At 46.5% G+C, this 15,994-nt stretch overlaps 1 protein-coding gene across 1 annotated transcript; it reads left to right on the forward strand.

The window, feature by feature from the left end:
- The first annotated feature begins 1,423 nt into the window (after positions 1 to 1,423).
- evx1 (even-skipped homeobox 1) lies at positions 1,424 to 3,147 on the forward strand. The gene is made up of 3 exons (XM_086171193.1): positions 1,424 to 1,703; positions 2,304 to 2,542; positions 2,641 to 3,147. Exons 1-3 carry the CDS (start codon positions 1,424 to 1,426, stop codon positions 3,145 to 3,147), a joined length of 1,026 nt encoding a protein of 341 aa, XP_086027319.1.
- Positions 3,148 to 15,994: the final 12,847 nt, after the last annotated feature.

Raw genomic sequence — 15,994 nt, forward strand, 5'->3', positions numbered from 1 at the left:
TCAGACAGGGGAGGGCGCACAAGGACAGCGGAGCCTGTCAGAGCGCCATAATACTCTTTCTCTCTCTCTTTCTTTCTCTCTTTTTCGCTCTCTCTTTCTCTCTCTCACCCACATGACTCTACCAGCCAGCAAATCCACGCTCCAGTCAGATAGATGGATAGATAGATAGATAGATAGATAGATAGATAGATAGATAGATAGATAGATAGATAGATAGATGTAGAAGGTTGTTTCCGGTTCCCTTTACGTTTACATCATCGTTTTCTTATACATCTAAAGGCGCTTATGTGTGTGTGTGTGTGTGTGTGTGTGTGTGTGTGTGTGTGTGTGTGTGTGTGTGTGTGTGTGTGTGTGTGTGAGTGTGCGAACCCGTAGGGATCCGGCGATGAAAAATCACTCTTCACTATATATGAAAATAATAATCTTAATGAAAATAATAATGGTTATATCTACAATACATGGAGCGCTCCGCCACCGAGCATGCGCATTTGGAGGCGCGCATTTCAGGTTTGTTGTCGCAGAGCATCAACTTTCACAAAACTATTATAATTATTATCATTATTGCGATTATGATTATTATGATTATTAGGATGACTATTATTGTTATTATTATTATTATGATTATTAGTAGTAGTAGCTGTAGTAGTAGCAGTATTGTGATGCTGATTGTGATCATGATGATGATTATAATTATGATTTCAAACAATATATAATTATGATTGCATACATATGAAATGTATTACAGGTATAGATATATAGAGATATTCTGGTTCATCTCAGCTCACCTTTGACCTGAGCTCTAGACCTTCTAGGAGTTCCCCATGACAGTTGAGGGGACGGATGAAGATGAAGAGCGGCGCGGATTTTTAACCTTTTTTTTTTCCCAATCTTTTAATTTATTTATTTTTTCTAGTGCAGGGGGTGGGGTGGGGGGGGCGGTTGATGTGATCGAATAAAAACGTCTGCAGTGCAGTAAAAAAAAAAAAAAAAAAAAAAAGACTGGGAGTACCATTGAAGGGGTGGAGGGGTTGAAAGCACCGACTTTATTACTATGTAGTTATTGACTTATAAGCGGGGGGGGGGGGGCGTTGGCGTTTACCCGCGCCCAATCAATGCGTGTCGTCATGGGGGGGCGAGGGGGGCATCATTAAGAGTGACAGATCTGGAGGAAGAGAGAGAGAGAGAGAGAGAGAAAAGGAGAGAGAGGGAGAGAGAGTGAGAGAGGGTAAATGGTGAGCCCTCCCAGAGTTCCCCTCCGCGCACTCCGGAGTGCTCCTCTCTCAGGATCGCATCCCCCTTTCCTCTTCCTCTTCTTCTTCATCTTCTTCTTTGCAAGCTTCTCCTCCTCCACCCCCCCACCCCCACCCCTCCACCCCGACGGCTGGACACACTCTCCCCGCGGCCGGAGTCCACGTTCCCGCCGATGGAGAGCCGGGAGGAGCCGCCGGCGGAGGGAGGTCATCCTCGCCGAGGAGGCTCCGGAGGTAAACCGGGTCACCGGGGCTACCCGAGCCCCCCGGGCGCCGCGGGCTCCTACCGATCGGACGCTGCGGCGGACGACGACGACGACGGCGGCGGCGGGGACCGGCACCGGACGGAAGCTCGTCACAGGGACGCCAGCAGCTCGGACACCGAATCCGACTTCTACGAGGACATTGATGTGAGCTGCACGCCTGAGAGCATGGACTACGCGACACCCAAGGGTAAGTGTGCGTGTGTGTGTTGCAGGTTTTCCGTTATTACACTCTTGTGCACCGGTTATTACGCCTTTATTACGGAATAGGAGGAGGTAATACACGCGTGGTAAAGAAAACACTCGTGACGTGCAGTCGCTCGGCGCACAGCTGTGCTGTCAAACACACCCACGATCGAAAATTGCACCCCGGCTGAGTCACCCGTACCCCCTTTTTGCGTGTCTATATTTAGCACAACAGCTTGGATTCGTATCCATCACATGCAAAATGTGATCTAAAGATATTTAAACGAAGTCTTTTCTCGGTCTCCGCGGTATTTTTTTTTTTTGTTCGTGGATGCATCACGGCCGATGGGGGGGGGGGGAATCGATTGATACAATATCAGCTGATCGAAAAGTGGAACCAGAATTCAGCGCATGCGCAGATTGACAAGCGAATTGCGATCTATTAATATCAATTGCGTGCATTTATTTTTTATGGGGTTGGTGATTTTTTTTTTTTTTGGATTAAAATGAAAATACGCTGATTTCGAAACGACTTTTCGTGGATACGACTTTGATTTTATTCAATCAGGTGCAAATACTAATCGAACTTTCTCGATTGTTCCAGGTCTGAACGGAGATTCTCTGGCTCACCAGAGTGACACCGGCGCCGGCGACCCGGGGAAGACCGTACCGGCTCCGGGATCCCTGTCCTACTCGGCGGACCAGATCCGCCGGTACCGAACGGCCTTCACCCGGGAGCAGATCGCCCGGCTGGAGAAGGAGTTCTACCGGGAGAACTACGTGTCCAGGCCGCGGCGGTGCGAGCTGGCGGCCGCCTTGAACCTCCCGGAAACCACCATCAAGGTAAGCGGTTAAAAAGGAAACAAAAAAAAAAACAACACACCGGAACCGGATGTGCGTAAACACACTTCCGGTGCTTGTCCCTCCCCTCCCTGTACCAGGTGTGGTTCCAGAACCGCCGCATGAAGGACAAGCGCCAGCGCCTGGCCATGACCTGGCCCCACCCGGCCGACCCCGCCTTCTACACCTACATGATGAGCCACGCCGCCGCCACCGGAAACCTGCCCTACCACTTCCCGTCCCACCTCCCGCTCCCCTACTACCCCCACCTGGGGGGCGCCGCCGCCGCCGCCGCCGCCCCCGCCGCGCCTTTCTCCAACCCGCTGCGCTCCCTGGACGGCCTCCGGATGCTGTCCCACCCCTACCAGAGGCCGGAACTCCTGTGCGCCTTCAGGCACCCGTCCCTGTACCCGTCCCCCGGCGGGGGGCCCTGCCCCTGCCCGGCCTGCCACCCCGCCCAGGCCGGGGGTCTCACCGGGAGGCCCCCCGGCTCGGACCTGGCTTGCTCCCCCAGGACGGACGCTTTCGTCGCTTTCACGCCGTCGGTGCTCGGCAAGGCCTCCCCCGTGGCCGTGGACCAGAGGGAGGAGGTGGCCCTCACCAGATAGACCGGCGCTGTTAGATTGAAAAACATCATTATAAACAACAACAACAACAACAACTTTAGGATGAAGTCTTGCGTGATGGATGGTGCACATGTGCTCGAAAGGTGTATTATAATCCAGGAGGCCCGGATGAAAATTAGGGATGTGATGTATATGTATGGGATGTCGGGATTAATGGAGGTACCGGGGAGGAAGACAAAAAAAAGGTAATAAGGCGCCGGGGGAACGGATTACTGAGGAGGAGGAGAGGAACCCAGAAGACAAAATGTGTGTGTGTGTGTGTGTGTGTGTGTGTGTGTGTGTGTGTTGGAGAGGGTCCTTCTCAAGCATTTCACCACCCCCCTTCTTTAACCCGACAAATACATGATCCATCTTTTTTTTTTACACATTCGTTTTAAATTTAATTCCACACATTTTAATTTTATTTTATGTAGCTCAGCGCTAGCTGCTAATCACATTTGGTGGAATGGACTCAAAAATGGTTTGATGATTATATGTACATATATACACAGTCACATGTGTACGTGTGCATTTACATGTATGTATGTATGTATGTATGTATGTGTAAATATGTGACAATGTGTGTGTGTAAATATATTTCTATGTGTATATGTACACACACACAGACACTCACATTCTACAAACATATGCATTAGTGTGTATGTATGAATACACTACATATGTATGCATAGATTTTCATATTATGCATGTATATGCATATGTGTGTATAAATATGTACACACACACACTAATTACACAGATGTGCATTAATATGTGTATACTCTACATATGTACGCATACATATACTTATGTTTGTATGTATGTGCACACGTGTGTTTATATATATGTATATATATATACACACACGCACATTCTGCATATGTACGCATACATTTAATTATTATGTATGTATATATGTATGTATGTATGTGTGTTTATATTTATGTACACACACATACTACAAACGTATGCATTAATATGTATGTATACTCTACATATGTATGCATTATCATATTATGTATTTGTGGATATGTGTGTGGATATAAATGTAGACACACACTTTACATATGTGTGTATGTACTGTGAATGTATATACATATACACACTGAAATTATATGCATATAGACACACAAGCGCAGATGTTTTTTGTTCGTTTTATTTAATTGGTAGGGCGCAGGTTGTTTATTTCTAATTCTTTTTTTTTCTTAAAATTCGGAATAAAGTGTGAAAGACCGAAGTGGAGGGACGGAATGCGTCTTCAGGGTCGTCCTCATTTTACCATTTACGCGCTCATCCCGACCCGCCCTCCTGCCTCCTGTTACAACAACAACACTAATCTCGAGTGGTCGATGTTCACACCCCCACGTCCCCCCACGCTCCCCACCCATATCTCGGCTAGATTGACCGTGACAGTAAAGTGGTCCCCGGGCTCCGTCAGTCCCGCACCTATATTTTCTCGGCGATCACTTAATAGACGCGCAAGAATTAGCTGTCTGAAGAAATTGGAAATGAAAAGAGATCGATGATCTTACAGCCCCCCCCCCCCCTATTTTTTTCCAATCAGCGCCATCTTAATTGGCTCCGAATTAGAGGCTATTTTTTTAATTTTTTTTTTTTACAAGCGCGGAAAGATCGGCCGACCGATCACCGCGGATGTATTTCATATTAAAAAAATAAACCTCTGTGTTATTACGACGTTATCACGTCAATTTATTTTTTAAAAATTCCATTTCTACATGAAATTATATATACACACACACTTAGTAGGGAGGGTTTTTTTTTTTTAGGTTGTGGATTTACCTTACAGGGATCACGCACACACGCACACACGCACTCACACGCACACGCAATCTGATTGATGGCCTTATTAACGGGAGCTCTTGTAAGTGTGACCGAGCTGATTAAAATGCATATGTTTAGATTAATGCGCCGTTTAAGCCGCGGCGGGTCGTGGCGGGAACGAGAGGCGCCCCACGGGGGTCACGCAAGAGATTGTGGCGGGTGGGTGAATTACATGTGTTTGCGGACGATGCGCCGTGGGTGTCGCGTCCGCTTTCACGCAGCCGACCGTCCCGAGGTCACCCACGTTCACCGCCGTGCGTGGAAAAAAAAAAAAACACTATTAAGGGAGGCGGCTCTTGGCTCCACAGAGCGTTTGGATGGGGGGCGTTGCAGCGCACAGCTGTCCACGCACACACACGCATGAGTAAGAAAAAAAATTAAAAGAAGAAAAAGAATTTTAATTTACAAGCCCCACGTGTCGTGACGCGGGGTGGGTGGGCGTGGACGCGGACTAATGATGATGAATGGGTGAATTAACGCGCAGACAAGGAAAAGCGCATTGTGGACCGGGTGTGTGTGTGTGTGTGTGTGTGTGTGTGTGTGTGTGTGTGTGTGTGTGTGTGTGTGTGTGTGTGTGAGGTGGGGGGGCTCATCTGTTTAAACAGGCTTCCAAATATCATTTAGTGAGATGGAAAAAGAAAAAGGAAGGTCACAATTAAATCGTCGCATCTTTATTTGGGGGGGTTGCTAAGGCTACTGCAGCCAGGGATTTATATCCAGATACATTTTTTATTTTATGTATTTTTCTACACACACATTCCCATCTTAATACACTCCCCTGGCTCCATCCGCGGCCGGTCGAGGCAGAAGGCCGCGTTTTCTCGCCAAGCGCTTTTGCTCACGGGTGTGTATTGGGTTTCCGCACGGAAAAAAGTGTCACGACGCAACTTTGAAAAAACAAACGCGAAAAGGGAACGCAAGACTTCTTCCACGCCAGCTAACACGTAGCGAAAGGTCAATAGCGCACGTGACGGCCACATAGCGGTAAAGCAGTTTCCGGAAAGTCTTACTCGATGTTGCGATGATGATCAAACCGATCAGCCTCTCCAGCCGTCCCTCCAGGCCCTTCTTTTGTTGTTGCCGTGGTAGCGGCTTACTTAGCAGGCCCGATATTGTTTAAAATGATTTAATAAGCACTTTGTTTTACGGCATAGTGTTATAATTTTACAACCCCCCCCCCCCCCTCCTCGCCCCCCGCCGCCGCCGACAATGGCTCAACGGATCGGTCCAATTCTCCCCACACCTCGTTTTATTTTACGGCTCGCCGGCTGCTTTACTGCTCGGCGACGGCGGTGGCTGACGGCGACGGGGGCGACGGGGGGGTTAGAGCTGCTCTACCCCCTTGTTTCCCAGAGAATTATCAAACAGGGCGGGGGGGGGGTTGAATTACCTTGAATAATACACTTCAATTTTCCAATCTCAATAAAGGCTATTCTCATTCTGATGAAGAAAAAAAACAGGCGTGAGGATTCATTTATAAGGCCAGGAGTTTAAATAGAAATAAATACATATGACTCCAGATCGGTTGATCACATGATCAGATGGTCACACGGAAATGTGTGCGTGCCTGCATGTCATTGGTTTATTGATTGGCGTTTGACCCCCCCCCGAGCTGCCAACCCCCGCCGTTGGTCGATCGCCGGATTCCCTTTTTGCAATATTAATAATTTCAAAGGAAAAGAAACCCCTGGCTTTACGCAGAGACGAGATCTGGATCGAATCAGCATTGAACATGCACGTTTATGTGTGTATGTGTGTGTGTGTGTGTGGGATAAGTCAAGGATGTAACTGTACACCATGGGAAAGGGAGCTAAAGAGATAGCGGTACCAGATAGGGAGGGCGTCGGACGAGGAGCTAAGAGCCCGTGCTTAGCGGCCTAATGGACGATTTGAAAGGACACTCATACTGTTTGGCAGGAAGCAGACCTCCTTTAGACTATAAAACGGCGGCGGCGGACATGTTGGAGGCGGGGTCACACACGGGTGCGTGCATACTCGCATTACTCACCACGGAAGATTGTAAATAAATCTATTTTCAACCGTCACAGCATCGCAATGTACGCGTATCGGTGACAAATACCTGAGTTTCTCTTCCAGACACATTAAAACACTGGGTATTATGTTGCATTATTTTTTATTTTTCACCATGTGTGTGTGTGTGTGTGTGTGTGTGTGTGTGTGCTGTCCTTGGTTGGATCCTGACTGGAGGCCTTTCTGTGTGGATTCTCAATGTTCTCCTCCCGTCTGCGTGGGTTTCCACCAGATTCTCCGCTTTCCTCCCACAGTCCAAACATAAGCAACGCCAGATTGTCCACATGAATAGATGACAGAGTGAACGGCGGCTGTCCTCCACATCACCTCTGGATGGAAGCGAATGGCTCTCAATAGGACGTGTGGACGAACCAGCGACTGGCTGTTTTTCCATTTATAACAAATGAACGTGAGGGAATGGCTGTTTTTCCCAAATGCATATGAGAAAGTAAATGTCTGTTTTTCAGTGTGTAACATATGAATGACTGAGTGAACGGCAGATTTACTTATATGATGTGTGACTGAATGAGTGAATGGCTGTTTTTCTTATTACAAATGAATGACAGAGTGAATGTCTTTCTCTGTATGATGTGTGAATGAATGAGTGGATGAATGTCTCTATATGACATGAATAAAAGTGAATGTCAGTTTCCCTCTTTATTACAAATGATTGACTGAATGACTGGCAGTTTTTCTCTGTATGATGTGTGAATGAACAAGTGAAAGTCTCTATTCCTCCATATGACATATGAATGAGAGCGTCTATTTAAAAATGAATGAGAGTGAATGACTGTTTTTTTCTATCTGACATCTATCTGAATTAGTGAGCATCTTTTTCACAAAATGTCATTTGAATGAATGAGTAAATGTCTGTTTTTCACTGAATTACAAATGAATGACTTAGTAAATTGCCTTCTCTATATGATGTGTGAATGAACAATTGAATAGCTGTTTTTGTCCATATGACATATAAATGAGGCCGCATTGATGTTTTTTTCTATCTTACATATAAATGAGTGAGTGAATTGCATTTTTTTTCTCTAAACGACATACGAATGAAAACGTAAATTACTCTTTTTCACCTGATTACATGTGAATGACTGAGTGGTTGTTTTTCTCTGTTACATATGAGAGAGAGAATGGATGTTTTTCACTTTATCACATATGAATGACCGAGTGAATGTCTGCACTTCACTGTATTACAGCAGTTATTCTCGATGTGATGTGTGATTGAACAAGTGGCTGTAAGAGTGAATGTCAGTTTTCACCGAATTACATGTGAATAAATGAATTAATACTGTTTGTCTCTTTCTGACATATAGATGAGAATGAATGGCTGTCTTTCTATATATTGTATCTGACAGAGTGAATGTCTCTATGTGATGTGTGAATGACAGAGTGAATCAGTGGACGTCCTTATGTGCGACCCTGCGATCAATTGGCGGTGCAGGATAACCGATAGAGATGATGAATGAACGAATAAATGAATATTCTTCACCGCTTCTACTGAAAAAGTTAGTCATCCCCTCTTTGTGCTCACCTGGCTAACGTTTCCCCGCCGGGCAGCGGTGCAAAGGTCACCCGCCGCAGGAGACGCCAGACGATTCCAGTTTTTCTACCTCTGTACGTCTTTAATATCCGCCGCGTTGGCTATTTTCAAACTGGAAAATAAAGCTTCGGGGGAGGGATCTGGGGGCCGAGCTGGATAAACACGATGGGCGTGAGGACTTCGGAGATGGAGAACGAGGAAGGAGGATCCGGTTTATGGTGATTCTCTGTTTGCGAGGGCTGTCTGGTGGATGGAAACAGGGCCTCTTTAACTCCTCGTGGGTTAATGGAACTTTTATGAGTTTGTCCTGCAATCATGTAACCCCCCCCCCTCCCCTCCTCCTCCGGCGTCTCTTTCATTCCCCCCCCAGTATCACGGGGGCAGATCAGAGGTGAGCCGCTCCCGTGTTTCTGTAAACACCGCTCTCTCCGCGCTGTTTTTTTTATTTTTTATTTTTTTTTTACGAGGACGAGACCCGGTCGGCGGGGCGGGGGCGTCCGTGGACGGTGAGTCACACGGGGTCAGTTTACACGAGGTGAAGCCGTAGTGTTTAGGCGTTGGTCGTCTGTCGAAATGGTATGGGATTCAAAGAAGTTGATTCAGACTTGACGACGCTGGCGTGCCGAGTAGAATCCCGCCCACCGCGAAACCGATAAAAGCTGCCGGGTTCGACGAGGTGTCGGCGGGAGGTGAAAGGTCCCCCCCCCCCCCCCCGAACCCCCGAGGCGACACGTCACTGGCCGTAAAGCACGGGCGATGGGGGCCGGACGCGGATTTTTTTTTTGTTTTATCGGACCATCACTCACGCCGACTGTTGGCGGTGACTTTTACTCACCTCCATCATGCAAGTGTCGATCGCAATCATGAGGCCGTCTGAAGGCATGATTGACGGGGGAGGAGAGGGACAAAGTGCGGGAAAAGTTCCCGCCCGCTAAATCGAATGGCGGCAAGACGCCAATTACGATGACTTTCATCGGGTCCATCTCATAAAGAACCCCTCTTTAAATCCCCCAAAATCATGAGCCCCAAAAAGAAAACTCATCATTACCATTTTATTGTTTCTCCAATAGCCTCCACACCGTCTTTTCGTACGTCTCCTGAAATGCATGGCCGAAGATGAGCGTTTGGAAGATATTAATCAATATTGATCCGCTGCTGGTGGCTGCGTGGGAGGGTGGGGGGGTCCATTCTGTCTAGATGTTGATGGGATACATGAGGGTCAAAACGGTCTCTGCGTTTTTTTTTTTTTTTTTTATTTGTACAGGGTTCTTCGTGGTCAAATTCACTCGCTAACGCTAGTCTCGGCTGTTACACATGCGACAAAGGCGGCCTGGACTAAATCACAGGGCGAAGGGGTTAAAACAGTATAAAAAGCAATGAATGAATGAAATAAAAAATACATTTATGTCCGCTTATGATGAGTGAATGGTGGTGTGTCGCTGTATGTGACCCTGTGATGGACTGGCGAGTGCTGCAGGGTGAACCCCGCCTCTCGCCACATGACACTTTGGGTATCCGCCACCCTGAGCGTGGGATAAGCAGCGCAGAAAAGGAATGAGTGCGTTTTATTTCAATACTTAATGCGGATACATTCGGGAAATAAGATGCCACGTGGCTCACTCAGCAGGGACTTCCTGCAGCCCACCGTCTGACACGAAATAGACTTAAAATGTAAACGTCATTTATACTGACACGCAGATATTCCCGTTTCGTGGCGACCCCGGGGGAAAAACACCTCCCAGGATCGTGTCCGTGGAAACGGAAATTCACCGAAACACCCGGGGAGCCTTGAAATGGAAACGCGGGTCTTATTTTTCACCCGCTTGAGGATATTGATTGGGAGGCAATAAGGTGGTAATCTCCCGCACAGTTACATGGCACCAACACACTCACACCTTTGCTCTTTTTACAGACCGAGAACATTAGCAATAATTCACAGAGGATGCATGCCACCCAGCCTTTCTTGAAACTGCGATTTTGAAATAAAAATGAAAATCGTCGCGGGAAGAGGGTGTCCTTTTGCTAATCGGAGAGGTGCGACCCCTGGAGCGCGGAATCGCCGAGGGTGACTGCGAGACTTCGGAGCGTGGAGAAACAGATCGGCTCCGATCGGTCATTCTTACCCCTGACAGTAAGCGGGCCTTTTCTATTCTGATAAACCCTGTGCTCGCTATATTTACCTGCTTAGCACAGTCCAGTGCTCTGGGACTGCTGTGACCTATGCGAGTGTGCTTGTGTGTGTGTGTGTGTGTGTGTTTATATGAGATTCCGGGGGAAGATAATGGTGACTTAGCACCTGGTCATGTCAACCGATATGTAGATTCAGCACTGTGTGGCGATACAGGGCTCTGTTTGGCAGCAAATGCAAATGTAAACTGGAGATGGAGGGTATGTATATATTTTTTTTGCGTGTGTTTGGTGTGTGTGTGTGTGTGTGTGTGTGTGTGTGTGTGTGTGTGTGCAGTCGGCGTGACGGACAGATGAAGATTCAGCTCCGCGAGAGAGAGCGCTGGATTAAGGATGACAGTCAAACCCGTGGAATCCCATCATTTCACATTCAGGGAGAGCGCCATTCATCCACCCTCGAGCCCGTGCACACCACTGTGAACGAGCGTGCATGTGCACGTGCAAGCATCCGGCGTGATTGAGGTGAAGCGATTCCCCCCCCCCCCCCAAAAAAATACAAATAAAACCCCCAAAGTTGCATCTTCTTTTATTAGGACGCCATAATAACTATCCATCACCTCAACCGGCCAACCGTATCTCTCCCTCCTGACGCCGGCAGCCAATCAGACTGCTTCATATTTGAGGCCCAATTTGTCACAGTCAGCAGCATCCCACACACACACACACACACACACACACACACTCTCTACAGTGAGCATTATTGTCACACCGAGTCTCCAAGGATGGTTTTTATCGTTCCTGCTTAGTACAGCACTGGGATACATGGAGCACAAACACACGTATACAAACGCACCCGTAACACATGCACGTGCTTCCCTTTATTTCTGGCATGCGCGCACGGCGTTGTTTCCATCCATTCTGCTCCGAATGAACCAATTATGGGTGTTTATGTAGCTTCAGCCGCTTGTAAGCGTCAGGAGAGAAAGATTGCAAGCGCTCGCCGCCTAATCAATGAGGCCTCCACTCCCTCTCCAGGTTCCAACCCCCCCCTCGTCTCTCCTCTCCCTGTTCAATTAGGAAAAAAAAAAGACAAGAATGAGCCATCAGGTCAATTGGCCATGAAGACGTCTTTAAACGGAGCGAGGCGAGGCCGTCGAACAGCCGCCGCAAACCCGGAACAATTAAGTCATAAAGGATTTCGCGGGGTGGACGTCAGTGTGGGCGGAGGTCCTCCATCAGCGTTTTAGCTGTGAAATGTGTTTCACTGGTTTATTGATGATCATGCATGTGAAAGTTTAAATTGATTTCTCGAATTTTTTTGTCTCCTACAGGACGTCGTGTTTGCGGGCGACAGACGAATACACGACTCAGCGTCTTGAAACTTTTAGATCCCCCCGGTGCTTGAATGACTCTGCAGCAAAGAGATGCAGGGAAAAAGATATTCCCTCTAAATCAGAATCAGAACCATAAAATAAAAATAAATAAATAAATAAAAAAATAATAATAAAAATAATAATAATAATAAAAATGATAAAAAATGAAAAAAAAAAAAAAAAAGATAAAAAAGGGATAAAAATAAATACATAGAATGATAAAATAGAAATAAGATAAAAATACAGCGAACATAAGGTGTAAGGTGAAAGATAGAAAAAAGGGAAAAATTGCGTAAAAATGAAGCAAAATAGATATATGGAATAAAGATAAATCAAAAACAAGATAAAGAGAAAGTGGAAATAAAGAGAAAAACAGAGTGAATAAATAAAGTGAAAAATAGAGTAAAAAAAGAATCAAAATAATTAATGAATAAAGGTAAAATAAAAATAAGGTGCAAGGTGAAAAATGGAATAAAGTGAAGAATAGGGTAAAAATGCATCAAAATGAATATATAGACTAAAGATAAATTAAAAGCAAGATTAAAAGAAAGAGAAAAACAGTGAATAAAAAAGTGGAAAATAGAGTAAAAAAATAATCAAAATAACTAACGAATAAAGGTAAAATAAAAATAAGATCAAAATACAGTGGAAATAAAGTGAAAAATAGAGTAAATAAATAAAGTGATAACTAGAGTAAAAAAACAGAATCAAAATAAATATATAGAAGAGTGTTAAAATAAAAATGAGAGAAAAATATAGTGAAAATAGTGAAAAATAAATCAAATCAGTACAGTGAAAAACAGAGTAAGAAAATGAGTCAATATAAACATATATAATAAATGTAAAATAAAAATAAAGTGCAAGACAGTGTCAAAAACAAGTGACATTAAATTTAAAATAGAGTAAAAAAATAATTTAAAAAATTATCCTATTTTCGCAACCATAAGGCGCACCGTACTAAGAGGCGCAGTCTCAGTTATGTGAGCCATTACTGTATCTTAACCCACACATAAGGCGCACCTGATTATAAGGCACAGGTTTTATATACAATCCATGCCTACACTTCCACCTTTTACGTTCTCATGGTAGCCGTCCATGTTAGTGATGTGGCTCGGCTGGATGTGTTTGTTTGCGATGTGTTTGCTGCAGTTGGAGCGGAAGACGGACAGCTTTTCATTATAATCCGCTAGAAGTTGCTGTGCTACTGCAGCCCTGGTCCGGATGGAAAAATGGCACAGTTTCATGAAACCAAAGCACCAAGACGGACCTCCTTGGAAATGTTCAATTTTAATTTCTTCTGCTAGCGTCACCGCTTTTAGTCAAATGGCGACCGTCAAAACGCTCGTCCAAATCGTTCTTTGCTCGATGATCCGCCGCTCGAGTCTTTCCTCCGACTCGGGCCACCTTGCCTTACGCCCGCGGAAACTCAGCTGCGTCTTCTTGACCTGTCGGAACTCGTTTTTCCAACTTTCCCCACTTGCGAACCATCGATTCATTCATCTTATATTCTCTCGCGGCTGCTCGATTTCGAGTTTAAACTGTGCTTCATAATCGTGTCTCTTTACCATTTTCAGGGTTGATAAAACAACGATGCTCCGCATAACGCACATACATGTTCTTTTATATACAATCAACGCACACACATCCCATTCACCGTTCTCATGGTGTTCTCTGCACGTCCGCCTCCCAACAACACACACAGGGTGCACTGCACTATAAGGCGCGTGTTGTGTTTTGCGTGAAAAGGCGACCGGAGATATTAGAGTAGCACTTAGTTATTTTACTGAAGAGCAGAGCACAGGTGATGATAGCAATTCGTACCAATAGACATTCGCCCGCCTACAGAGAGTCTGCGCATGTGCAGATTGCAAGTAAACATATATGGTTAACTCTTCAACATTACTGTGTCCACAGTCAATATTCTACAGCGCGCCACACATTTTGAAGAAGACTTTTATGTGCGCCTTACAGTCGTGAAAATACGGTATATAAAACCCTCTGTTGCTAAATGCTTTTCCTGCACTCAGGGTGATGGGGATGCAGGAGGCTGTCCCAGCTGTCATTGGGTGAGGGCCGGGTTCACCATGGACATCACCGCACATCATACAGAAAAATAAAACCTTTCCCTCCACACTTAATTGCCATTTTTGTCCTGGAATTGTTGTTCATACAATTTGTGATCGGTCTTTGTGGTACCAAGAGTAAGAAGGCGTGAAACCCCGAACTCACAAGGCCAAATTAAACGTGACGTTATTTCGTCGTCAGCACGACCCTGACCAAAACTCCGGATTTGAGGAAGAAGCAAAGGTCTACAGATCCTCACACCACCTTCTTGCTGCAGAACAGAATGTCCTAGATGCTATCAGGCCTTAGATACGCCATCTGTAAAGATGAATGCGGCTCGGTGGGCGCTGCGCCCCCCCCCGGGGTATTTAGGGCCCACCCTGGTTGGTTCCAACGCAGGTGATTATTTACCAGCCCCGGGGGGGGTGATGGATTCTGACGGGGGCCGATGATCACTCTTCCAGTGAGAATAATTAATACGATGAAGAGCTACTGAGCATGTGCAACAGTGTGTGATGAATAGCACGTGCGCGTTGTCGTTACTCACAGGTGACAAAAGGTGTGTGTGTGTGTTTGTGTGTGTCGGGCGGGTAATTTGAAAAGTGTGCCGGGGGTAGAGGAAAGGGCAGGAAAAGCGGGAGCGTCGTTAAAAACGTGATTTTTAATCCCGACGGCGCCGACGGACGTTACAGGTAAAACGTGAACGTCGACATTTTTTCATAATTTTCGAGACGCAACGTTCTAGCCGGGCCGTGTTTCACAAATGCCAACCGCTTGATTTCGACTGTTAACTTGTTATAATTGGCAGCCTAACGTGACGCGCTGCGGGCTGACCTGCTGTCTGGAGTGAAACTATCTTCCACTAATGAACCTAAGCGGAGTCAGTGACTCAGGATGGGGGGAGCGTTGTCTACAAAACAGGAAGACGGCTTGTGGCGGGCGGCGGCGGCGGCGGCGGTGGCGGTGCGTATGCCGCGGGTGTGGATCCGGGGCTCGGCAAACAATTACTGGTGCATTTGTGGAAATAAAAATACAATACCACATAGTGAAGCATAGGCTTGTTATGCACTGCGGGGCAGGATGTTCCGCCCCATCCACTTCAGCCACATGTCACTTAACGTGCGTTTGAAATTAATCACTCGGTGCTTAAAGGGTTTCCCGCCGCACTCCCTTCCCTGAACCGTGACCCCGAGCGCTCTCACTTCCTTAAAGAACGAGTCGTTAAACAGCTAAGAGGATCCTCCAGCGGTTATAATGGAGAAATAATGAACGCTGTTGTGTCAGGTATTTATCACAGCGGGTGCTCTCCAAGCCGATGCCGCTTTCCCTCTTAACGGCGGGGGGGCAGAGTTAGGTGGGAATTGAACTGAAATCCGAGCGCAAAAAAACATGACGGATCACGTAATCATCTTGAGATTTTCCTCGGACGGATATAATTGCGAGGACGTGTGGAAAATCACCAAAGCGCTGCCAAAAAGCCTTTTTTTTTTTTTTGGGCTCACCGTGGTTTTTTAGCCCAAAATCCAAACGGGCACCAACCGGTGCACCCCTCCTGACATGGTAGACTGGGTGCGGACACAGATTGGACACGATACGACGCAAAGTGTCTGGTATCCCGCCACTGGCTGGCCGTCTAGCAGGGCGAGGCCTCTGGCTCCGGGCTCAGTCGGTCCCTCGGTCCTCTAACATCGCCTTCAGACGTCAACGCGAGCGAGTCTCACCACGACTCCTTTACAACCCGCTTTCATGTCTCCTTTAATGAGGAAACCGCCGGCTCAGCAGGCTGCTATAAAACACAGGCAAATTAAAACACCCAAATATGAATCAGCTCAGCAGCCTAATTCGGCAGGCCCCGGCCAGAGGC

This window comes from Fistularia commersonii, chromosome 24 (genome assembly GCF_037954325.1).
Source record: "Fistularia commersonii isolate RoL2024-O1a breed Wild chromosome 24, RoL_Fcom_v1.0, whole genome shotgun sequence".
Lineage (NCBI taxonomy): Eukaryota > Metazoa > Chordata > Actinopteri > Syngnathiformes > Fistulariidae > Fistularia > Fistularia commersonii.

Excerpts from the sequence above, each read along its gene's own strand:
- evx1 (XM_086171193.1), top strand. The coding sequence starts at position 1,424 with ATGGAGAGCCGGGAGGAGCCGCCGGCGGAGGGAGGTCATCCTCGCCGA. Across the intron at positions 1,704-2,303 it reads GGACTACGCGACACCCAAGG|GTCTGAACGGAGATTCTCTG; the intron begins GTAAGTGTGCGT and ends CGATTGTTCCAG. Across the intron at positions 2,543-2,640 it reads TCCCGGAAACCACCATCAAG|GTGTGGTTCCAGAACCGCCG; the intron begins GTAAGCGGTTAA and ends TCCCTGTACCAG.